The following is a 25,799-nucleotide window of genomic DNA, read 5'->3' as shown; positions in this document are numbered from 1 at the left end:
CAATTTCGCTATATTTTTGGCATTATTTCTTAAAATATGAATGTTCCCCCGACACAACCTAGCTGTGTCTCTTGCTGATTCCTTCGTGTGAGCTGACTAGGCTCTCTACAGCAGCCCACATGGTCTGGCTGTGTCCCATGACATGACACGGCCGTGGCATGTGGTGGCAGTTCACCACTTGAAGAGGCCGATTTTCTCTCAGAAAGGGAGCATTCATATTAGGTCACGCCTCCACCTTCATCGGGAGTCCTCATCCTCTCCTGATCGGGAGAGGCTCCATCAACATCCTCACCCATCAAAAGCCACCACCGACCATCTCCATCTAAGGCGGCCACCTCCATCATCACCGACACCTCAAGGAAAGAGGATTCCTTTCCTCATCGAGGGAAGTATATCTATGCCCATCCATCAAAGAGAAGAGACGAAAGGGGATTCCCATCGTCATCTCTCACGTAGCTCACCTCTATCCGGTGTGCTTCCATCCATCGAGGAGAAGGGACGAAAGGGGATTCCCATCACCATCTCTAACCTTAGGCCATTGCAACATCTATCCGTGAACTATGGGATTCAAGTGTTCGTTCGCCATCTCTTTTGGAGCTATGGGATTCCTAGCTCCGCGTCTCACACATCCACCTCTTGTCCGCGAGCTTTGGGATTCCTAGCTTTGCGCACAACGCCACCACGAGCTCTTGGGATTCTTGAGTTCAATCCGCATCATTCGTTTCCGGTAAGCAAAAGGCAGCAATTTTGTAGGAGAAGGCGACATGGGGATCTCCTACCTCTTCTCATCCGCAAGCATCATTCGCAATCATTCACCTTGATCAGAGGCTTGGCTCCACCTTTGGTGCTTAGTTTTGTCTAGTTCTTTTGCTTGCAACGTGTTTGGTTTAATTTCTCTTACACTACTTTTATTTCAGTCAATGCATATAAATTCATTTAATCTCTACAATGCTTTGTTTCGTTTAAATATTATGAGTTACCGTTATTCATTTTGAATGCAAGCCAAGTAGATCAGACTAGATTAGAATGCACGAGTTAATTTCTTTACAGCTATTGTTTAGTGCATTTACATTCCTGTCCGTTGCATTTATTTTCAGTTTACTATTTTTTGTGTTCAATCCAAAAAAACCCTCATGCACCGGGCTGCATTTTTTTTCAATCCAAAAACCCTATTATCTATGTATGTATTAGATACCATATCGGTATATATTAGTTACCACAATATTAGTCCATATTAGTTTATATATATATATATATATATATATATATTTGGCAATTAGACTAATTATCCTAATTATAGTTTCCTAAAATATATCCCTAGTTTGTATATAAATATATCTCACTATTTAATAAAGAGTATGTATTCTTTTTATCTCAAATAACATGGTATTAGTGCAGATTTAAATTAGGTTTCCGCCGCTGCTTTCCTACTTCTCTTTGTTTTTCTTTTCTCCCTTTTCTTCAACGCTTTATTTTTTTCCATTATCTGTTCGTGTGAACCAGTCACTAGGGTTTCACTCTTTATGCTATCACCTCCTGTACTCCTTTCGTCGCCGCCTTTTTCGCCGGTTGCCGCCTTTGTTCGTGCAAAGGGACTGCTTGTCCGTCTTCAATTCATCCTCAAATTCGTCACTTCAAGGGACTGATCTAGGACTTAGACCCATAAGGTCCCTCTCATCTATTGTGATCTACTTTCGGTGGTGATCTAGGGCTCTTTGTCATTGGCGTTCACTTGGGGTTCTGCTGCATCCATCGTCTTGCTCATACAAGGAGGTCATCATATGACTCATCTCCTCACTAAGAAGCTACCGTTCCATCCACTGTAGCCTTCATCCTTCTTTGAGCCTTTGCCAAAGTTGCCAGATTAAGCAGATTTAGAGCTACTGTTGCCAAAACCATTAGAATTGCCAAAACTCGAACCACCAGGCTCTTCGAAATTGCCGAAGCACCTTGAACTGTCACCTCCATGCGTTAGAAAATCCCTAATGGCTTGCTCCTCTCTTACTTGCAGGAACAGAGGAGAAGAAAGCCCTCTCCTTCCTCCTCTGTTCCCACATAAAGTCAGTTGCCGCGTTTGGTTTGTATCTTCCTTTAGATCTTTTGTTTGACTTCCTTTTGGATAAATTTTTAGGGATGAAAATAAGCCGTCTATTGTAATGGATGTGGTGCCTGTAATGTCTAAGATCATGGACTATAAGCTAAATGGTTCGAACTATTTGCATTGGAGTAAGACCGTTCGTCTGTTTATACGAAGTATTAACAAAGATGGTCATTTGATCAATGACCCTCAAGATGATTCGAAGTAGATATGGCTTAGAGAGGATGCTCGCTTGTTCCTTCAAATACAGAATTGTATTGATAGTGAGGTAATTGGTTTGATCAATCACGAATTTGTTAAAGAATTAATGGGTTACTTGGAATTTTTGTACTCTGGAAAAGAGTATCTCTCTATCATGTATGAGGTTTGCAAGACATTTTACCATGTGAAAAAACAAGTTCAGCCTTGATAAATTATTTTATAACATTCAAGAAGACAGAAGCTTAATATGCTGCGGCCTTTTAGCTCTGATGTAAAGCTTCACCAACGCCAACGAGAACAGATGGCTATCATGAGCTTACTTGTTGGTTTGTCTCCTGAATTTGAGTCAGCTAAGTCCAAGTTCTCTTTGGTTATAAGGTCTCTTCTTTACTTAGATGTATTCAGTCTTGTCCTCCGTATTGAAAGTACTGCATCCATTCCGCTTAGTAGTGCTTTGGTGAGTCACAATACTAGTTATGTTCCTAGAAGAACTAGTCGTAGTAGCAATAAAGGAGGTAGCTAACATGACTTTGAAGCTTGAACGCTGAATTCAGATGATATTATATGCAACTATTGTCATAACCCAGGTCATATGAAGTTTGAGTGTAGAAAACTTCAGTATAAAAAATAGCAAAAACACTTGGCCCATATTTCATTCACTAATGACGCCTTTAATAAATTAGTTATCTCCATAGATGAATTTGCCAAGTTCTTAAAATATCATGAATCACTCAAGTCTTCATCTTCCTCTATCGCTGCAATTACCGATTCAGGTAAATAAAACGCATGCCTTATTTCCTCATCCTCCAAATATGTCATTGATTCTGGTATCACGGATCATATGACAGGTAATTCTAGTCTTTTTTACTTTCCAATCAAAGCTAACACTCTTACTGTTACTTTAGCTATGGTCTCTATCTTGTGTTTAGGGTCTGACACTATCAATCCTACCCCTTGCTTTCTTTGTCCTCTATATTACATTTACCTAGTTTATCTTTTAATTTGCTTTGTCAACTAACTCGTAATCTTAACAGTTGCATTTTATTTTTTTCTTGATCATTGCTTATTTTAGGATTTTTTTTGACGAAAAAGATTATTGGTAAAGGACACGAGTCTGGAGGCCTCTATATTCTTGACTGCTCCCAAACTCTTTTGCTTGCTCGAGTGTCACTTCGTCTTTCGAGTCTCATTGTAGGTTGGGACATCCATCGCTCCCTTTACTCAAAAAGCTTTGTCTACAATACGGAAATGTATCTTCATTAGATTGTGAGTTGCGTTAGTTTGTAAAATATCACCGTCTTAGTACAAGTTCTAGGGTAAATAAACGTACTACTATTTCTTTTGAATTAGTTCATTTTGATATTTGGGGTCTTTGCCCTATTTTGTCTAAACCCGATTTTAGGTATGTTGTTGCTTTTTAGATGATTATTCTCGTAACTTAGTTATATTTAATGAAAAATCGCTTAGAGTTATTTTCTTTGTTTTGTGCCTTTTGCGCTAAGATTAAAACTCAATTCAAAGCATCCATCCATACTTTGCGAAGTGATAATGTCAAGGAAGATATGCCCGGTTTATTCCAATCTTATATAAGTCAGAATGATATACTTCATGAAACCTCGTGTTGATACCCATTCTAAAATAGTGTGGTTGAATGTAAAAACAGACATCTTCTTGAGACTACACGGATCCTTTTATTTCAAATGAATATTCCCAAATCTTTTTGGGTCGATGTAGTTTCTACAACATGTTTTCTCATTAACCACATGCCATCCACAGTTTTTCACGGTGAGATCCCCTGTAAAGTCTTTTTTCCCAATAAGTCGTCTCTGTTAATCCTAGGATATTTGGTAGCAGTTGTTTTGTTTGGATGTTCGTCCGCATGTCACCAAATTAGATCCTAAGTCTTTGAAGTGTATTTTCCTTAGTTATTCTCGTCTTCAGAAAGGTTATGGGTGTTATTATCCCGGTATTAACAAATATCTTATCTCAATTGATGTTACCTTCATGGAAGATGCACCTTATTTTTTGTCGTCACTTATTCCAACTTGTCAAAGGGAGGAGGATAATTTGTTGGTGTATTCTGTCACATCGTTTACATTTGTTCTGGAATCGGTTCTTGTCAAGCCATGTATTATTCAAGTCTATTCCAGGTAGGGATGTAAATGAACCCAGCGTTCGTGAACAAGCTTGGTGTTCGGCTTGGTAAGAGCTTGTTTATGTTCGTTCAATATAAATAAGATTAATTAAACAAACAAGCTTGAACAACTTGTTAAGCTAAACAAACAAGCTTGAACACATATGTGTTCAGCTCGTTAACGTTCGTGAACAACGTTCGTGAACAACGTTCATGAACAACGTTCACGAACCGTATTTATTAATAAAACTTTTTTCAATATGCTAAATAAATAATAAAATAAAATAAAATAAATAAATAAATTTAAATTATCAAGCTCAATAATCAATCAAACAACTAAAAGTTTCAAACAATCAAACAAGTTTGAATTGAGAGCTTGATAATATCTAAACGAACCAAGCTCAAGCCAAGCTCGAACTAAGCTCAAACCAAGCTTGAATTGAGAGTTTGATAACATCTAAATGAACCAAGCTCAAACCAAGCTTGAATTGAGAATTTGATAACATCTAAATGAACCAAGCTCAAACCAAGTTTTCAAACAATCTCAAGCTCATAAAAAGTAAACCAAGCCAATCTTGAACACTCATTTCAAAAGCTTGGTTCATTTTAAGCTCGACTCGGCTTGGTTACCTTATCAAACAAGCTTGAACACCCCAAAGCTCGGCTCGATTTGGCTTGTTCACGAACGTTGTTCACGAACGTTAACGAGTTGAACACATATGTGTTCAAGCTTGTTTGTTTAGCTTATCGAGCTGTTCAAGCTTGTTTGTTTAATTAATCTTATGTATATTGAACGAACATAAACAAGCTCTTACCAAGCCGAACACCAAGCTTGTTCACGAACGCTTGGTTCATTTACAGCCTTAGTTTACAACCCTAATTCCAGGTGCCAACCTCCTGATTAATATCCTGCACCTACTACTTTGTAATCATATTCAGATCTAATCTTGAGTGATTATCTTCCTATTATGTTACGCAAAGGTACTTATCCTACTTCTTTTGTTTCTTATAATGGTTTGTCGTCTCCCTTTTTGTTCTTTTATTGCTTCACTTAACTCTTATCTCTATTCATAAAACTGTCCGAGAAGTCATATCTCATCCTGGTTGGAAATATTCAATGATAGAGGAGAAGAATGCTTTATATGGGTATGACACTTAGGACTTGGTCGATTTACCTTTGGTAAACAGGCTATTGGATGCAAATGAGTATTTGTAGTTAAAGTTAGTCCGGATGGGTCATTAAAAGCCTATCTTGTTGCTAAAGGCTATGCTCAGACATATGAAGTAGATTATTTTGACATTTTTTCTTCTGTTGCAAAGATGACATCTGTTCGATTGTTTATTTTAATGGCCGCTACTCATCATTGACTTTTACATCAACTTAATATTAAGAATGCTTTTCTTCATGGTGATCTTCAAGAGGAGGTATATATGGAGCAACCTCCTGGTTTTGTTGCTCAGGGGGAGTCAGGGCAAGTTTATCGTCTTTGAAAATCTTTATATGGTTTGAAACAAAGTACTTGTACTTGGTTTGGAAAATTTAGTCAATTTGTTGAAAAGGTTGATGGGATGAAAAGTAAGTCTGATCATTCTATGTTCTACAAGTAGTTAGAAGCTTGTATCATTTTATTAATTGTCTACGTGGATGATATTATTATCACTGGAAGTGATATTACGGGAATTTCATCTCTTAAATCTTTTATTCATACTTAGTTTCCTACAAAAGACTTAGGGGCGCTAGAGTATTTCGTGGGTGTTGAAGTTATAAAGAGTAAAAAAGGTATAGTTCTATCTCAAAGAAAATATGCCCTTGATTTATTAACTGAGACAAATAAATTAGGGGCAAAGCCTTGTAGTGCTCCAATGACTCAGAACATGCACCTCACAAGAGATGAGAAACTATTTGAATATCTTGAGAGATATTAAAGGTTGGTTGAGAAGTTGAATTACCTTACCGTGACTTATCCAGATATTGCATATTCATCCCAACCATTTATCATTGGACAACGTTCGAATAAATTTTGTGTTAACTTGAAGGGAGCACCTGGACAAGGTATCGTATATGAAAATATGGGCATACTCATATTGATGCAGATTGGGTAGGTTCCAAAATGGATAGAAGATTTTGGATGAAATTTAGTCTCATGGAAGAGTAAGAAGCAAAACGTCGTGTCACGAATGTGGATATATCAACTTTTGACTGAAGTAGGACTTAAAATTTCAGTTCTAGCTAAACTGCGGTGGGATAACCAAGCTGCTCTCCATGTTGCATCGAATCCTGTGTTTCATGAGCGAACTAAACACATTGAAATTGATTGTCATTTTGTTTGTGAGAAAATTCAACAAAATTTAATTTCTACGAGATATGTGAAGATTGGAGAATAACTCGAAGACATCTTCATGAAAACTTTAAATGAGGTTTGGGTTGATTATTTTTGTAACAAGTTGGGTATTATATATATATATAAGGGAGCCTTGGCGCAACGGTAGAATTGTTGCTTTGTGACCAAAAGTCACGAGTTCAAATCTTGGAAACAACCTCTTGCAAAAAGCAGGGTAAGACTGCGTACAATAGATCATTCCCCGGGATTCTACATGGCGGGAGCTTCGTGCACCGGACTTCTCCTATATATATATATATACATATATATATATCTATATATATATATATTAGCCTAATTATAGTATCCTAAATATATTCCTAGTTTGTATATAAATATGTCTCTCTCAATAAAGAGTTATGTATTTTTTTAATCTCAAATTACAAACCTAAACCCTAGTACCACTTGATATTGAGATTTTTACTCACTGTTACATTCCTTGAGAGACGATTCAAGGTGTCCTATACTGCACTAGAGTAGGAGGTTCGGTATTGAATTTTAGTGTATCACGACAATACGATTATCAGGTGTCCCATACCATCTTTCATTGTACTCCATCGGATCCTGAGTCATACCTGAGTGTTCTCCTAAGATCCTGCACATTTAGACATATAGATCAGAAATACCAACAAGGCCTAATTTAGACTTATTGGACCAAGTATCAAAACTATCATGGTCCATACCACTTGGGGTTCCGGTGATCGCCCTCTCAACCATTCGTGGTACTAACAACATGAATCTTGTAACTTTTTGATGGAGCCATTATCTATTCTTGTTGTAGCTAAGATACTCCATGCTCATAGTCCCAGAAAAAAAATATAGTAATCTATAGTGCTTATGTAGTAAGATTTAAGAGGGTTTCTTCTTAAGTGATTAGTCATATTAGAATAGAGGGATCTCTCCACTTTAACATGACATCAAAGTGAGATTGGTACACTAGAGACATTATAGGCATAAGGGATCATGCTGAACCTAGGATGCTCCATATCCATAGTCCCCAAATTGACAAGCGAAGTTGACCTCGAGTTATTAAGAGGTTTTTCCTTCCTAAATTACTATTCATTTTGGATGGAATGATTCCACCCATTTTAATAGTTATTAAAATACCAAGTGATGAGTTTGCATTTTTATTTTTGGCTACATTACTCTTATCGTGCTACTGAACTACATGTCTACATGGCTATAACTTTAGATCTTTTAAATCTTTTTTTTATTAGCACTCTTTGGTCTCCTTTGTCCATCAGATTTCCAATTCTAATTCTTTTAACTTATGTAATTATAAAATCTATTTAATGCTTTTTGAGCATATCCTAATCATCTTAAATTTTTAATATATGTATATATCCCTTAATTTTATCATCAATAATTATATCTCATTTTTCTAATGACATGTTTATTTTTCATTTAGTTCTACAAAATGTTGGTTCCATCATGTAGTTACTAGAAGATATTATATTAAGTTATCATCAAGTAATTTTGCTTTTTCTTCCTAGAGGACATGAGTTTTTTTTTTTTTTTTGAGCCCTCTTGTCATTTTTTTGGTTCAACATTGTTTTGAAGCAAAAACAAGTTATCTGTAAGGGCTAGAAAAACAAGAGGCTTTAGTTACAATTACACAAGTATCACTAAAAGTATTTTTGGTGACAAGGATAATGATTATACAGTGACACAAACGTTTATTACAATTTTATGTATCATTTAGTGAAGATGCTACTAAATAGAAATAATGAAAAAATTTGTCACTAATGCCAAATTTATTGACATCAATTCATATTGTCACAAACTTTTAGTGGCAAATTATTAAACTTAAGTGATTTTATCATTAATCCACACTTTTTTATAGTGAGGATAGGCAGCCCTCTTAATAGACTAGAGTATTTTTTTTTTTTGATTCTCCACTTCTGACACATTGACCATGGGCTTTTTCATAGTTTCTAGGGTTTGATATGGTCAATGTTACTTGTTAAATTTATATTGTATTTGGGTTTTGACTGTAAACTTTATGTTAATATATTAAAGATTATTGTCTATGTTAGTGATGATTTATATTCTTTTCTTTCTGTATCCAAGCACTGTGAACAAGCAGGTTGTCCTCATTGGATGTGTGTCAACCTGTTACTGACATGTTTCACCCAAATTTTGCGTAATCTACTTTATACTTATTTTTCTTATACTACTTTATAGCATCATATTTTTATATTTAAGGTAGATTCCAGATATGCTACTTTATTCATATATTTATACAATATTGTTTATGGTCAATTCTTGAAAACTTTTGCAGCAATTGACTGGAGGGACTCTCCTATCAAGGGATAGGGAATTCTTTGTGTTCTATAGAGGAAAGGATTTCCTTCCACTGGTAGTCTCTTCTGCAATAGAAGAACGAAGAAATAAAGGGAATAACAGGCCAAAGAGAATTACAAATGAAAATCTTGTTGAAGCCCTGGTGGTTTCTGAACCAACATCATCACCAATTTCCCCTCCAGAAGAACTAAAAAAGGGGTCTGAGCAGAAACAAAAGTTTGCCCTTGAAGGGACGAATTCTGAAAATTTTGCTCTCCAGATAATAGAGAACAGATTATCCCAGGTTACTCAATGCAACTTATCTATGCAATTTTCGTATTCCATTCTTTAAAAATTAACAGTCCTATGCTTTAGTCTTTAGAAAATATGGCAACGGTTGGAAACTTTTTGAATTTACAAATTCTCCTCCAGGCCATTGTGAAAGTGGAAATGTCAAGAAAGAGACTCGCTGAACTTGAAACCTCAGTTAAACCTAAAGAAACAGAACTCGATAAAGAAGCTATATCAGAAGAAGAGAGATACATGCTCAGAAAAGTTGGTTTGAGGATGAATGCATTTCTTCTACTAGGTTAGCTATCTATGATCTCAGTTATAACATTTTGATTGCAGTCATAGTGGCATCATGAAATTTGCTAGTTGTAATCTTAATGTTGAAAACAATTGCAATGGAAGAGTAATGGGCACTCATAATATTAAAGGAAGCACACTCTTCTATGTCATGGTTACATCTGACATCTTTATAGAGTTTCTTCAAACTCCCAACAACATAAATTAATGCCCTAGAGAATTTCGCTCATCACTTGATTCCTTCGAATTAGGTATCCTTGATAAATGCACTAGCTTGACTTTTTGATACTAGCTCTATTGGAGAGGTACACACTAATTATTTGACTCTTTGGAACATGGGTACTCTTGAAACTCCCAAAATTAAAAGCTCCACTTTCTAATATTTCTTGAACTTAAGAGCCTTCGATATGTCTTTTATCTTTCATGCCAAGTTAGACCTTGAATTTGTTAAAGATATTAACTCCAAGTAGCTTAGTAAAGATATCACTACTTGATTATGAGTCTTCACAAATTCTAGCGCCACATTCTTCTTCTTCACATATTCTAAAATTGAATGGAAGTGAACACTGATGTACTTACTATTAATGCAAATTCTTATAGCTTTATCTTGGGCCATGTGATTTCTTGCAATAAGTCGTTGGATCAAAAGGAAAGGCTATAGCTGTGAGTTGAAATCAATTTCTTGAGTTCACAAACAATATTAGTTACACAACGGAAATATAAACAAACAATAAAACACTCAAGCAATGCAAACACTTCACATTACATGCTTCAAATCCTTATTCTACGTCCTATGACTCGTTGGTGAGTTACTCATCAAATTCCTCTATTTTTTCTCCTTAGAACTTTCCAGAGGTAAAGGTTTTTACAATTCCTTGATTTTATTCACATGTAAATAAAAAAATAATAAATGCAACAAGGAAGCAAATACAAGCATGGAGCTTTTTGCCAGACTTCTTCACTTGATTTCATTCACATTCATCGTCATTTGATTGATCCTTTAATGAGTTGACTTTTTTTGCGATTGCTTCAGTCTTCTGCACAATGGTTCAATCAATTGATTGCATTTGCTTCCAATCAACTTCCTTAGAAACTTTCTCATTACCAAAAAAAAAAAACAAACAAAAAAAAGATTTAGAGGCATAGTCCACTCACGTAAATCTTGAATGCTTATTGCCTTTTATTGGCCGTGGACTATCTTCATATGTGATGATTTCACATTTGAGGTTGTAATGGAGACAAGTGGCACTCTCCTATAAAAGTCTATAAACACAAAACAAAGATTCTAAAGTGTAATTTTTAATTTTGCTTACTTTGGAAAATGATGAGCTTATTTGGAAAATGATATAAAATTCAATTCCAAGGCTTGAAAGTCAAAGTTTGGGAGAGTCAATTATAAAGTTCAATAATTCCCAGCAATTCCAATGTTTTTCAATGCTTGGAAAATTGTAGCATCAATTAAAAGTCTTTATGAGTCTATATTTTCCTATGTGAGCCTCTAGTGTAAGTCTTTATGAATCATTTCCCTATGTGAGTTTTGAGTTGTTTGTGTATCTTATGTGAGTCTTCATTAGATCTTTATAATTTCTATGTTGAAAAGTCCATCTACTAGTATAAATATGTATGTTGTTGTACTGCTGGAATATAGAATAGAAATTGAGTTTTTGAAATTTTCTTAGACTGTGTGATGCAATTTTCCTATGGTGTGATGCCTAGGAACCATTAGCTATCATACCTGAGTTTTTACAAACTTTCTACACTTCTGTACTACCTAATTCAGATTCCTACGCCACAAACCTTCGAACACACAAATCTCTCTTCTTGTGTTGTATCATGTTGATTCTAAATTTTACTCCATAAATTGCTCTTCTTCTATCATGTTAGTACTCCAATTCCAAGAGCACATCTCAGCTTATAATTATCTTTGAATTTTGTATCATAGAGTCTACATGCCTTGGATCTAGTGTCATAATCACTGTAGGTGGCTGAAAATACTTTTATGATCCAACTTGTTTCAATTTTGATTGGAATATGTGCAAGATGCTATACATCTAAAACAATTTAAAAGTTAGATACACTTAAATTCCCTCCAAGCTTCTTGTGGAATATGTTTTTTTAATTTTTTTTTTGGTGGACATAAGCAAATAGAATGCACAATAGATGGCCTCACCTTAAAACCCCTTTGACATGCTTTTAGTTTTTAACATGTTTCAAATGTCAAGTATGGTTTCATTCTTTCGATTTTGTGACTACTCTTTTTGTTGAGGAGAGTATGCTTTAGTTTCCTTCTATCATGAAATTTACAAAAATTTTAAAATTTTTTAGATGTGAATTCTTCTCTATGGCTCGATCTAATAGCTTTAATAGTTTAACTCAAGGTTTAAAATCTCGACCTGTGCTAAGATTTCAGTCTCAGACCAGAACGATACGATTTCGATATTGTATCGTGCTGTGTCGATATTGTTTTGGTATTTTTTATTTATATATAGTAATTATTAGATAAATATGTTTATTGTGTATAATTTAAAAATAAGTTATATATTGATTTTATATAAATTCTCAATTATTGAACAACTTAATATTGTTAGAAAAAATAATTAAATATAATTTTTTTTTTAAAAAAATTGATCTATCAGTAACTTGAATTAAAATTGATATATCATAATATGTTATCTTACTAATATCAAAAGGAGTGACGTGAATAAGATGGAAGTATTGGTTCTTGCAACATTCTGCTTATGTCAACTCCATAGTTCTCCAACGCATAGATTAAATAATCATCCCATGACATATAATATTGATATTGATTTCTCCATATGTCCATCAGCGTGTCTCAATTTATGATGTTGGATTTGAATTGACACCACTGAAATCGGAACGGGTATAGGTACATGCACTATGATAAGGATAAGGATAAGCATACATCCTCGAGCTTTGGTATGATGGATCACCATATGATGCATTAGAGTTATAATAAGAAGGTTGCGAGTATGATGAACTTCGACCAGAATCAATCTTAGCTAAACTCTCCCGTATATCTTGATAATAATGAGCTTTCTTTTGTTTGTCACCCTTGTATCGACATTGATATTGAATATCACTACTTCTAGCTCCCATGATCATAATCTTGAGTTGTATGTGTGTAATCTATCTCACATATCCATGGCTCCGGTGCTAGAGTAGGGGGAGCATAATTTTTACCACTAGATGCATCACCATTGTCATCACTTCCATGAGTACTTGCACTGTTATTAACGTCACTATCCTCATTTCGAACTTCTCGTCGGACTACAATGTTAAAAGGTGATGATGTTTCATCACTGTCATTATGTTCTTGTTCATCAATTGCATCGAGTAGATTTTCTCTAATTTTCAATTGACCCCTTCTTATAAAAGCAGGAGATTTATCTTTTTCTTTCTTTTTAGTAAAAATTGCAGGAGCTTTGCCTTTGCTTTTGCCTTTATTTAGGGACTTCGGCTGGGTTTGGGGTTGGTATGTTTGAGAATGTCTAGATCGAGATCTAGAAAATCGAAATTCTTGATTAAAAGCTTCATCATCTTCTTCCTCAAAGATATCTCCTCTAGCTTATATTTTTTCAATCTGTTAAGTAATAAATTGAGATGATCATGACATGTCTCCTGCTTCATTAAGTAATGGATTCTCGCTCCACCAATCCATCATTGGATCATTCTCAGTTTGGACAAATCCAATATCAAATTGGTCCACATCACCAGACTCTTGTTCTTCATTCTCTTCTGTTATTGCTATTAGTTGAAGACGCATATTATAATGAACGTAGATCATCTTCTCCAAGCGACGATAAGAAAGACGATTTCGTACTTTTGTATGAATGAAGGAGAAAGTTGACCAATTTCTTTCACAACCACTTGAAGAAGTTATTTGTGAGAGAATTCGTACTACAATCTTTTTCAAATTTGGAGCTGATCCTCCATATTGTAACCATCACTCAGTTGTAAGATAAATAAGAACAAAATTAAAATAGTATTTATATTTGTTGACAATAATTAGTATAATTTTTACTATATTTACCTGTATTCATTTTATATATGTATGACATTGCAATAGGATCGCTAAAAAATCATGTCTCTCGAAATAATCAATTTTCATTAATAGTCTCGGCAATTGATTCTCTATTTGTATGTAGTCTTGATATTACATATCTGAAGACCACTAATAAATCATCATTTGTGCTAAGATTATACGGTATTGATATGTCGGATTGAGATAATAACCTACAATAATTAAACATATATAATTATTAATAACAATATTAAAAATTTGTTATCATTAAAAAATACATACCGGCCAAATGAATATATTTTCCCATTTGATCGTCCCATCTTGTAGTGATTATATCAATATAATGTTGATACTTGGTTGGTGATTGTAGACGCCTCTTAATTTCCTCTTTTGCTTCATGAATTAGGTGGTAAACGTTGCTCATTTGTGGCTTCTTGTCTGTATCGACTTTATGTAGAACAACGTACAATGATTCTACTGCTATAAGAATATCTACGATATATCCCAAAATTTACTAGATATAATAATTTTTTGCACCTCTTTACCTTCGGTTGTGTTACAATATCGAAAGGCTTCCCAATCCTTAGAAGAGAACATGACCTTCAATCCAACTTTTTTCTGATTCAACAATTTTAACAAGATAAAATGAGTAGCAAACCTAGTCGCTCCTAGTCGCAGAATCTTCTTATCAATAAATTTTCTCATTAATCCATGAATCCAATGATGATTATTGGGGAATTTTGTTAAAGAGTGACCTTTTTTCACTATCGTCTTTACTATATCGAGCTTACTGATATCTGCAATCATCAAATCGATACAATGTGCTGCACATAGTTTCCAAAATAATGTTTGATACTTGTGCTCCAATAACTCTCCAGCCCTCTTAAAGTTGACACCATTATCTATAATCGCCTGCACTATATGTTCTGCACCTTTCTCTCTTGAACTACACTATCCATCAAACGATATATGTAGGTGCATCATGATAGTATGTAGTTGCATCAATAGATTTATGAAATATCACCTTTCTATTGCAGTATAGTAGAAAGTTGATAATGTTTATCCGTGTAGGTCCTGTCCAATCATCACACATCAACATAACCTCATATAAGCTTCGTTGCTTCTTGCATGATAGGATCCAAGTCTTGATCTCCTCCACTTGTTCATCTAAATATGGACCGACAATTTCATATACAGTCGGAGGTTGAATATGAGGACCAGATATTTGGATATTGGACATCATGCTACGGTAGTATGTGTTGTTTGCTGTATTAGGGGGAATATAATTAAAATGAGAAAATTTAGCAATACTTTTATCGATTGATTTTTTCTTCTCTTTTGAATATGCATTATCAATTCTAGTTTGCTTGCTAGCTTGGCTTGGGAATACTAGTGGATTAATATCAGCAATATCAACTGCATGTCTTTGTCCCATAGAAGGAAAAAAACGACCAATACCACCTTGTGTTGAAGTAATACGAACACTTGCACTCCTTCCTAATGTTGCTGCAGTAGTTGAGCCACTTGCACTAGAACTACTTCTATATCGCATATTTTGCTCATAGTCATATTAAGTTCGAGAGGTACTTAGAGCTGCTAAAAAGTCATTCGTCATTTGGAACTTCATCATGACTTTCAAATTCATCATAGATTGGTTCTTTAGAGCTTTGACTATCAACAGGTTCACGTTGTCGTTGTTTATACTTTATTGCTTTTTTACCATCAAGTTCCTGTTTCATTGCATGACGAATGTCTTGAGAAACTTTTGGACAGTAAGAAACATTCATGTATGCACTAGCAACATATTATTTTAGGCATGTGACCCCCCCCGCCACGTTCAATCATATCGTAATGCAAACATTGCAAATGGAATTGATTTTCTAATTGACGTGCGTGCCTCTAAGCTGGATCATGAGATTGTTGTTTGGATGTCATTACCTATGCATTATAAAAAAAATTAAGAATAATATATATTTCCATATAAGAGTCATCATTTTATAATGTCAAGAATGCATTTATCATTGTAAATTTACAAATTAAGTTTATAAACTATAAAGAGCAATTTCTTGAAATTTGAAACAATCTCCTAAAATTATTAATTCACCTTTCTCAATTTAGAATGATTAGAATTGCACAAGATTACAAGTGTTTTTAGAATTTTTTAATTTTTTTAGAATATTATAATATAAACTGAATTATTATAATTTTTTAAAAATTTTTAAATGAAATTTAAAATAATAAAAAATATTAGAATATATATATCTGAATTTTTTGAATTTTAAAATGAAATTTTAAATAATAAAAAAATATTAGAATATAAATCAGATTTATTATAATTTAAAAAAAATTAAATACAATTTAAAACATTAAAAAATAAATTTTCAGAATAAAAGGGCAGCTCGGTGCACGAAGCTCCCGCCATGCGGGGTCCCGGGGTGGGATCCATTGTACGCAGCCTTACCTTGTTTTTTGCAAGAGGCTGTTTCCAGGATTCGAACCCGTGACCTTTTGGTCACATGGCAACAACTTTACTGTTGTGCCAAGGCTCCCCTTTAGAATATTAATTAAAAATTTAATTTTAAGTATATTTTTTATATATTTTATTGGGATAATTTAATTAGGATTTATAAAAGTCTGTTTGGAATATCACACTTACTTGGGAATTGTTTAAATTAATTAAATCTAAAATTTAATTTATTTTCTTAAAACTAGGGTACCACAGGCGGATCGCAACACGGCAACGGCGAATCCCGGGCGGATCGCGGGTCCGGCAGTGCCGAAGGTGTCGCGGACGCCTCCTGTGCCGTCGAAGGCGCCCAACAATTTTGGCGCCGCTTGCGATGCATCCGAGACGAGGACAACAACGAATAGAGGAAATCAAATTGGTTCCATCAAAATCCCACAAAAGGGATCACTATTACTTACGTAGAAGAACATACTTATAAAATCAAGTGCTCAAAAGCTTTTCCTCAATGTTCTACTCCTGACACTTCGGATTTAGGATGTCGCTGTCAACTGCTCTATTCTTTCAGAAAAGCAAACATTCAAGCTGAACAGTTTCAATATAAAAATTATAGAGGAAGACTAATTACTCCTCTAAAGCTGATGACTTATGGACTGTTACAACAATTATGAATCCAAGACATTGACTCCATCCAAACTTTACCCGGGCAAAATAATACTTCATATACTAGAAGAAAAATAAATTTTAGTCTTGGCAACATTTGAAAGCTCTCCTCCAGAATGACTCTCTACACCAACATAACCAGTCTTGGCAACGTTTTCTTTTGTTTTTTTTTAAAAATTATTCATTTTTTAGTTGTTTTTTTAATATTTAGGTTAAAAAATTTATTTTTAAAAATATTTGTAATTAATATATTTTATATTTAAAAAATGCTGAAACCATATTGGCACAACACGATATGGTATCGAAACCGTATCATTCTGGTTATAAACTAAAACTCCGATACAGATTGAAATTTTAAACCATGATCATGCATGTAACTACTTAAACTTTATCAACAATATGAGTGATGTTTAATACAAATATACACATGGATATTTGTGTAATCAATCTATTTTCTTTTCTTAAAGTCAAACTTCTATCTTTTATGTGCATATCATATCCTCTCTAATAGTTGGCCTCTAAGAGTTGGCCAAGATTAAGAATACTTGTCTTTAAGTTGGGCACATAATAAACATTGGAGATTGTTGGCTTCTATCCCTAAGTTGAATGAAAATCTTACCGATGTTCTTTACTTGTACCTTGGAAGCATCTCCAAATAATATAGAACCATCCACCAATTCATTTAATTCTATGAATGTTTCACTATATCCACATATATGGTTATTTGCTCTGGAATCACATACAGTGAGGTTTGGTCGGTAGCTTCTTCCTTTTATGCTGATAAAAGAACATTATCTCCATCTTCTTTCTTTTTAGCGTAGTTGGCTTTCTTTTTCAATTGGTTAGATTGATCATGTTCACATTCAATAATATAATGATTAAACTTCATAATTGAAACGTTGAACATTGCTTTGTTGTACCTTCGATCACTACCTCTTTAACCTCTTTCTCTGTATTGTGTTTACTTTTTCCATTGGTGTTGTAAACAGCACATTCTCGATCACGTTTGAAATTTTCACCGTGGTCTTTCCCACGAACTCGATTTCAACCTCGACTTTGACCTCCTTGGCTACTTTCTCCTTTTGATTCTTCCTTATCATTGATGGAAAGTTTGATTTGATGACCTTACCCAGACTCTTCCTTTCTCTTACGGATTCTAATCTCATGGGCTCTAAGAGAACGCATGTGTATACAACTCTATATCCATCACATCTTTAGAAATCTCAATGACTGGAGCAACGTAGTCAAATTTAAGATAAAAAAGATCCTAGCCATCCACCACCTGAGTATCCTTAAATTGTTTACTGTATTTCTTTAGATGATCTACACTAGCCAACACTTTTATGGAATAGTTCATCACAAACTTGTACTCCGTTGTCCTTGAAGCATCAAATTCCCTCTTAAAGTTTGGGGAAAAATCCTCTTCACCTTCTCATATCTTTTGTATGAATTTTGGAAAATATTCCAAGCTTGCTTCGAATTAGTTGTGTTTGCCACCTTCTTGATTCTAGGTTTTGAGATGAGGAAAAGAGCCTTCTTGTCCTTCATCCTTCACTCTCAATTGCCGTGCTTTAATTCACAGCAAGACTTTTCTCAAGGCTTCTCATAACCTCTATCAGAAATCTCTCAAATATCTTAGACATCCAACAAAGTTTTTATTTAAATGCTCCAATTCTTGTAGTTGTTGGCAAGAGAAGCAGAAAATATGTTCTTGTCTATCATTTAAGCTCGCAATATCACTTTGTTGGAAACGATTACAATGGACGAGTAGTTCACACATCTTAGCATATGGTGTCTACATCTAACATATTTATAGAGTTACATTTTCATACTCCTCAATACATAAACTAATGTCCTAAAGAATTGCACTTATCATTTGACTCCTCCGAACTAGCTCTGCTAGAGAATCATACACACTAATTATTTGTGTTTTTGAATCATGGGCTCCCTTGGAACTATCAAAATTAAGTTTGAAGCCTCACTATCCAACTTAATGTGTCTCCTCACGAGTCTTAGTTGAATGTATACACGGTCTATAATAACCACTTCTACATTTGCTTGAACACCTTATAATCAGTAATAGTTTGCTAACCATGTTTTTGGGTGGTTTACGTGTGTTTTGTCATGTCCTTTTTTTCACATTTTTTTGAGCTGAATGATCTTCTGTTTCTGGAAATATTCCTATAATAGGAAGATAGTAAGCCAACCATTGAGATTTCTTCCTTTATAATGCTCAGGAAGAAGAGGAGTTTTTGATGGAACAGTCGAGAATATGCACCTTCACTGGAAATATCGTGAACTTGTGAAAATAATTTCTAAAGATCATTCCATTAAAACTGCTGAAGCAACTGCTAGATTGTTAGAGGCTGAAAGTGGTGGTATACTAGTGGCTGTTGAGCGAGTGAGCAAAGGGTATGCCATAATTATATATCGTGGCAAGAATTATCGAAGGCCTGTGATCCTGAGACCAACTACTTTGCCAAACAAAAGGGTAGCAATGAAGCGTTCTTTGGAGGCCCAGCGTTGTGAAGTAAATTTCTCTCTCTTATAAATTTGATTTTTCTGAATTTCTTCTAATAATTTTTTTTTTTTTCAATATTGTGTTTTCTTTCATGCAGTCACTGAAGTTACATGTTCTAAAATTTTCAAAAAAAATAAGTCAGGTGAGCAATCAGACGGTAAGGTTTCAAGTTGTACAGATTTAAAATTGTTATTTCCACCTGTTTATTGTGACTGATCCAACTGTTGCCAGGTGAAAGATGATTCGTATGTTGATTCTACTGTAGAACATATGTGTGGGTTAATGAATGACATAGTTGGAAATGACTCTTGGATTATGAAAGGGCAGAATGATCAGTCTTCAGGTTCCATGGTAATTCAAGTTTAAACTCTAGAGTATATTAAAAGTTATGATACTACTCGACACAAATTTGTTAATCTATTTCTTATTAAATATATATCTGAAGGGCCATCCAAACAAGTTATGTGATGGAAGGACAGCTGGAAATTGATAATTTTTTTCTTAATTTTCAATTTCATTTTATTTTACCTTTTTTTAAAGAAAAAACATGATATAAACTAACAAGTTAAGCAGCTACTCAATGCCACAGTGGTAAACGTTTAGGTGGTTATAATCCTATTGTTCTTAGCTATCAATTATCCATTATATTACGGGGGCTAAAATTTCTACTTTTCAAACAAAAGTTAGTTTACAGATTTACTGAAAGATTCTCTATCACAGTGATACAGACTTTTGCTGCTACTGTTCTTTTCCATTCCTGTTTGTACCTAAAAAATAATATTCGAAAAATGAGTTTAGATTAATGATGGGGGATTAAAATATTTACTTAGTTGCTTTTTGATGTTAGTCTTGTTATTTTTGTACTAGCGTGATTTTTTGAGATTATGATCTAGGGAATGGAGAGCTCAAATTCAAATTTGTTGCATGTGGAAGAATATTCTAATATCCCCATGCACAGTCTCTGATGAAATGACATAAGTTTTCTCGGAAAAGTATAAAAGTAGATACATTCTCAATTTGTTTTATGGTATGTTCTTCCTTTCCTATCTATTGATGGTCTTGTGCATTTTGCAGCAGGATAAGTTGGTAGTCCTAAAAGATGGGGATGAATGTTCCAAATTGGAAGTTGCAATACCATCTTCAGCAGTTGTTGATGAGAATAAGTTGGCGAAACAGTCATATGAAGTTCCTTCTGAAACGTCCACAGCTATAGTTGAGGATAAGTCGGTAGCTCTAAAAGATGGGGATAAATGTTCTGATTCAAAAGTTGCAGTAACATCCTCAATGGTAGTTGAGGAGGATGAGTTTGCAAAACACTCATATGAGGTTCCTTCTGAAGCATCAACCGTTGATGAGAATGAGTTATCAAAAGAGTCTTATGACGTTCCTTTCAAAGCTGCACCTCTATCAAATCGAGAAAGACTTATTCTACGTAAACAGGCTCTCAGGATGAAAAAGCGTCCCGTTTTAGCCGTAGGTAATCTATGTTTACTTTTGGTTTATGCAAAACAAAACTCATCTTATGTAATGGTGTCAAAATAGACCGATCGGGCAAGCATGTTTTAGGTTTGGTCGGCCTGTTACATGTCGTGCCATGCCCCATGCTTGTCCCAAGCATGACCTATCACGCCAACACGGAGTGTTCGACTTGAGCCCTCATCCGGTTGGCTTGTGTATGGGCCATGCCCTAAATATATAAAAATTAAAGATAAAATAACTAAAAACCAGGAAAACATTTTAAAAATAAGAAAAAATCTTTAAAAACATAAAAATTGGGGAAAGATTTTAAATTGTTAAAAATATAAAAAGATAAAAGGATAAAAAGATAAAAAAAACACTTAGTCCCAACTAAATAACAAGACTCAACTTTAATCCCATATTATTTAATTAAAAAATTTGTTATTTAATAGACTATAATAGGCTAGGCATACTCCATTGAAAGGTACACAACTTTATGATGAAACAAATTGAAATATTCTTTTGTCTTGCTAAAGAATATCATATGCTCTAATTATTATTATTAGGCCGGGCTCAACATGTTGGTCATGTCCAGTGAGGATTTGTCTTATGCATGGCTGTACATTGATTCATACATTTGACACCTTCAGTCTTATGCATTGACTCTCACATTGGAACTTTATCTTGTCTTTTTGTGTGAAAAAGTACATACTCTATTCTTGTTGCTGTTGTTTGGCTGTATTTCAATATCTTTTTTGACTTGTATTTTTGGAGAGATTATATTACCTTACGCTCAACCTCACAAATGCTCACCCTTTTAGGACATTCCCTTGCTTTTTCCCCCCATTTGTTTTTTGTGGTGAAAGTACCTTCGTATATCACCACCAAGTCATCAAACGTGTTTTAAAATATTTGTATGCCTGTATGCCTTGGTGGGAGAGATCAACTCTATCATGGATTTTCTTCATGTAATATCAACATATATTGTTCTCATGAATAACTTGGGTTTTTATCCTTTTGTTCAACAGGAAGGAACAACATTGTTTCAGGTGTTGCAAAAACAATTAGAACACATTTCAGGAAGCATCCTCTTGCTATTGTGAATATCAAGGGAAGAGCAGAGGGTACTTCTGTACAAGAGTTGATATTTGAACTGGAGGTATGTAGTAGGCTGATCTTGTCAAAATCTACACCTAACATTACAGTTGTGTCATTTTAATCCTATCCCTTGTATACTCAGCAATCAACTGGGGCAGTTCTTGTATCAAGAGAACCAAATAAGGTGATATTATACAGAGGGTGGGGAGACTGTGAGGCACCTGGCGGGAAGGGTAAAAATGCCGAGAGATGCTCATCAGGAGTTAAGGACATAGTTTCTCCTCAACTTTTGGAAGCCATTAAGCTTGAATGTGGATTGCAAACTTCCACATGAAGCAGGGTTTACGTTATACAGGCAATTCATGCCATCAACTTTCTATGGGTACATTACCTTGTACTATATTTCATCTGTTTATCCTTTTTTCACATGCATTGTACATGTATCTGATTTAGTATTATTGGTACTAAAATAATTTGTAAACCTTAGTTTTTAGTAGAATAAATTCTATTTTGCTCTTTTCTTGTTCCCTTCTGGAAGCGGGAGAACAAACACCTACTTGTCTTTATGAGCTGCAGTTCACATCGGATATTGTGGTGTTTGATGAAATTCATTTATTTTATGAGCTCCAACTGGTTTCAAATGTTTACCTGTTTCTACAATTCATTCAAACAGCCTAACTCGTGGTCTAGATGAATGAAGATTTCGTTACTTGTTACAGTATTATCGTGACTGTATATAATTTTTATACGCTAGTTACAAACCATATAAAAGGAATGTTAGTGCAATAATGCACCTGCTAAGGTTGGTCAAATGGTGTTATGGAGATTTTTAATGCAATTATACCCGAAGGTCGAGTTTAGCCAAGTGGATTTATTGTTTGGATAATGGTTTAAGTTAGACCAGTATTGTATTTTTTGATGAAGTTTGTCAAGTGTTTATGTGTATGATACTTGACAAGTTATTACAAATGCAATGAACTAAGAAGTTCAAGTAGATTAAATGATTAGATACTTACAGCTAGAGAAGTCTTAAGTATGTCAAAAATGATTAGATATTTGGTAGTTGGAAGTCCAAATAGATCAAAAGTAACATAATACTTGACAGCTAGAAGTTTAGGTGAGTTAAAATTATTCAAATACTTGAACAATGGGGAAGACTTGGAGGCTAGGTTTCTTATAGAGGAAGATGTGGAAGCGAAGCATCATGGTAGACAAGGAAGATCTACAGGTGAGGCCTCTTGACATGCACACTTAGTGTACAAATAGACTCAGGATAGGACTCGACATAATTTAATTTGATTGTAATCATTGATCCAATCAATTGTAGCTTAACACCAATTGATTAAAGTGATGAGAAAACTAGGGAGTAAACTCAAGAGGTTCTACTTGTAAATAATTTTTTTCTTTCTAATTTGAGTCGAGTCAACTAAAAGTGAATTTAGTCATCTTAGGTAAAACTTCAGTAATTGGGTAGTCAACCGAGGACCTTCCCTAAGTACAACCAGTGCTCTATGTTTGTGAGTTGATAGTGGCAGTCGATTGAGGTGAGTTCTATTGATGGGATCCTTGATATATTCTAAGCAATTAAATTGAATGGAATCAAATTAACTAAAGTATTTGTTATCAGGAAAAAGGTTGACGTGATCACAAATTGAGTCGATCGGAAAAGTACAAAGAAGCTATTTTAGGTTTGAATTGAAGCCCATTTGAAAATTATAAATAAGGTAGCAGGAGGAGTTTATTGGAGCGAAGATGATATCGTTCACTCCAAATACTCTAGTACCGTCAGCCTCATGGCAAGATGCAGGTAAGTAAATCACAAGGGATATTTTATTTTAGTACATCGACTCTTTACATGGGGAAGATCAGATACTTAACGAGACATTTTTGTATTTGTTGAGAATTAATCCCAAAATCTATTAGAGTAAATATCCATACAGGCACTAACTGTACCAACCCATGGTGTAGCAGGAGGTGTTTATGAAAACAATAGAAAGTGCTTAGATTCTACATCAATTGTTCTTCTTGCTTAATTTATGGTTTCCTTTTTATTCTTTATGCTTAGGGTCATAGATGAATCATATGTTTATGAGTAAGTTTGGTATTCAATTTGATAAAACTCATTATAAAATTCATTTATATTCGTTCAATATATACATCAATTAAATGAATAAGTTTGAATAACTTATTAAATCAAATGAATAAACTTGAAAATATATGTGTTTAATATTCATTAACAAAGATTGTGAACTATTCTTAAACAATACTCATGAATAATGTCCATAAACAAAGTTCGGCAAATTACCGTGTGAACCATGTAGGTAAACTTTTATATTACCCAAATTGTATGCAACTTTGAAAATACCCAAATGGCATACTCGATATCGATTTTACCCTTCCAAATTGATTGCTACAATATAATAATTATTGTTCACCAATATAGTAATGCCTTGAATGAATTGCCACACTATAGCAATCCATTAAAACAATGACCGATTTGTGTTAAAAATGATTGCTCTTAATATAGTGTGTCAAATTGATATTTAATAATATTGATATAATTAGGAAAGCTAGATGAACACACAGAACCTGATTCTATGTTATTCTGAGCTTTTTAGGTTCTTTAACTGATTTTTGCTAAAACTGATTGATAGACTTAAAGAGCTCGGAATGATATGAAACAAGGTTTTATGTGCTTGTCTAGTTCTTTTGATTATATTATGCTCTCAAATATTAATTCGATACACCATATTGAGAGTAACAAATTTATGATCATAGAAGGCTTTTTAATCAATTTTTTTTAAAAAATTAATTGATTGCTACAGTATAATAATCAATTAAAGTTACTATTCATGATCACAAAACTTTACCGAATCGATTACTATACTGTAGTAATTAATTTGGAGGGGCAAAATTAGTATCGAGTACATGATTTGAGTATTTTCAAAGTGGCCTACATGATTTGGATAATATAAAAGTTTACCTACGTGGTTTGATAAATCTCAACAAAACTCTTATCAAACTTATAAATCTATATAAATAACTTTGAAAATGAAGAAACAAGCAAGTTTAAAAATGTAAAGGATTGCAATCAATCGAATAAGCTCGAATTGAGAATTCGATAACATCTAAACAAATCAAGTTTAAGCCATGTTTGAACTAAGCTCAAACTAGTGTTGTCAAAATCGAGAGTTTAAGTAAAATTGTTAGAGCAGTCATAAAATCGGATCGTAAAATCGAGTCGTAAAATCGTAAGATTTTACATCATACTTTAAATCAATTTTAAAATAAACATGATATATTCTTTTTAATTGATCATTAAATATTTTAATTTAAATTATAATATAAATCTACATATAAAACATTTTAATTCATATAATCATAAACTACTCATAATTTTAAACTTTTAAACAACCAAATACTTATCATAAAAACACAACATAAACATAAATTCAAGTTTAACGCTTAAGTCCAAAGATAAATAAAACACAAGATAACAAATTAATATAAATCATTCATAGACATGTGCAAATTTAAAATCATCGCAACACGATATCATTTTATCCAAAATGATTCTCTTTTATTAACAACACAAAATTTATAAAATTATCTCAAAAATCATGTTTTTACAAGTTTAAATGCAATTTTACCATTTTGATCCGATTTTATGATTTTGATCCGATTTTACGATTTTGATCCGATTTTACTTTAATACACGATTTTATCACGATTTCACTCGATTTTCAAAAGTAAACTCACAATTTTGTACGAGTTTACGAGTCAACTCATGATTTTGATAACATTGACTCAAGTTTATAAAAAAGAAATCAAGCTAAGTTTGAACAACAATTTCAACTGCCTGAATCAT

General features: G+C 33.9%; 1 protein-coding gene across 5 annotated transcripts in view; it reads left to right on the top strand.

Annotated features, from left to right (window-relative positions):
• LOC121981396 (CRM-domain containing factor CFM2, chloroplastic-like) overlaps nucleotides 1-22,448 on the top strand; it is a 32,389-nt gene extending 9,941 nt beyond the window's left edge. Inside the window, exons 4-11 of one of the 5 annotated variants that reach the window (XR_006111807.1) lie at nucleotides 9,096-9,401; nucleotides 9,530-9,686; nucleotides 19,092-19,384; nucleotides 19,473-19,532; nucleotides 19,607-19,726; nucleotides 20,450-20,848; nucleotides 21,862-21,992; nucleotides 22,074-22,216. Coding sequence is in view for 4 of the 5 variants with exons in the window: in XM_042533884.1 (XP_042389818.1) it covers nucleotides 9,096-9,401; nucleotides 9,530-9,686; nucleotides 19,092-19,384; nucleotides 19,473-19,532; nucleotides 19,607-19,726; nucleotides 20,450-20,852; nucleotides 21,862-21,992; nucleotides 22,074-22,265 (1,662 nt within the window). In the remaining variant the exon portion in view is untranslated. Of the gene's footprint in view, nucleotides 1-9,095; nucleotides 9,402-9,529; nucleotides 9,687-19,091; nucleotides 19,385-19,472; nucleotides 19,533-19,606; nucleotides 19,727-20,449; nucleotides 20,853-21,861; nucleotides 21,993-22,073 lie in introns of all 5 variants that reach the window. The other 4 variants (XM_042533888.1, XM_042533887.1, XM_042533885.1 and 1 more) reach the window with 4 other exon arrangements.
• Nucleotides 22,449-25,799: the final 3,351 nt, after the last annotated feature.

This window comes from Zingiber officinale, chromosome 5A, assembly GCF_018446385.1.
Source record: "Zingiber officinale cultivar Zhangliang chromosome 5A, Zo_v1.1, whole genome shotgun sequence".
NCBI lineage: Eukaryota > Viridiplantae > Streptophyta > Magnoliopsida > Zingiberales > Zingiberaceae > Zingiber > Zingiber officinale.
The sequence above is the reverse complement of the archived record's forward strand: the minus strand, read 5'-3'. Positions and strand labels throughout refer to the sequence as shown.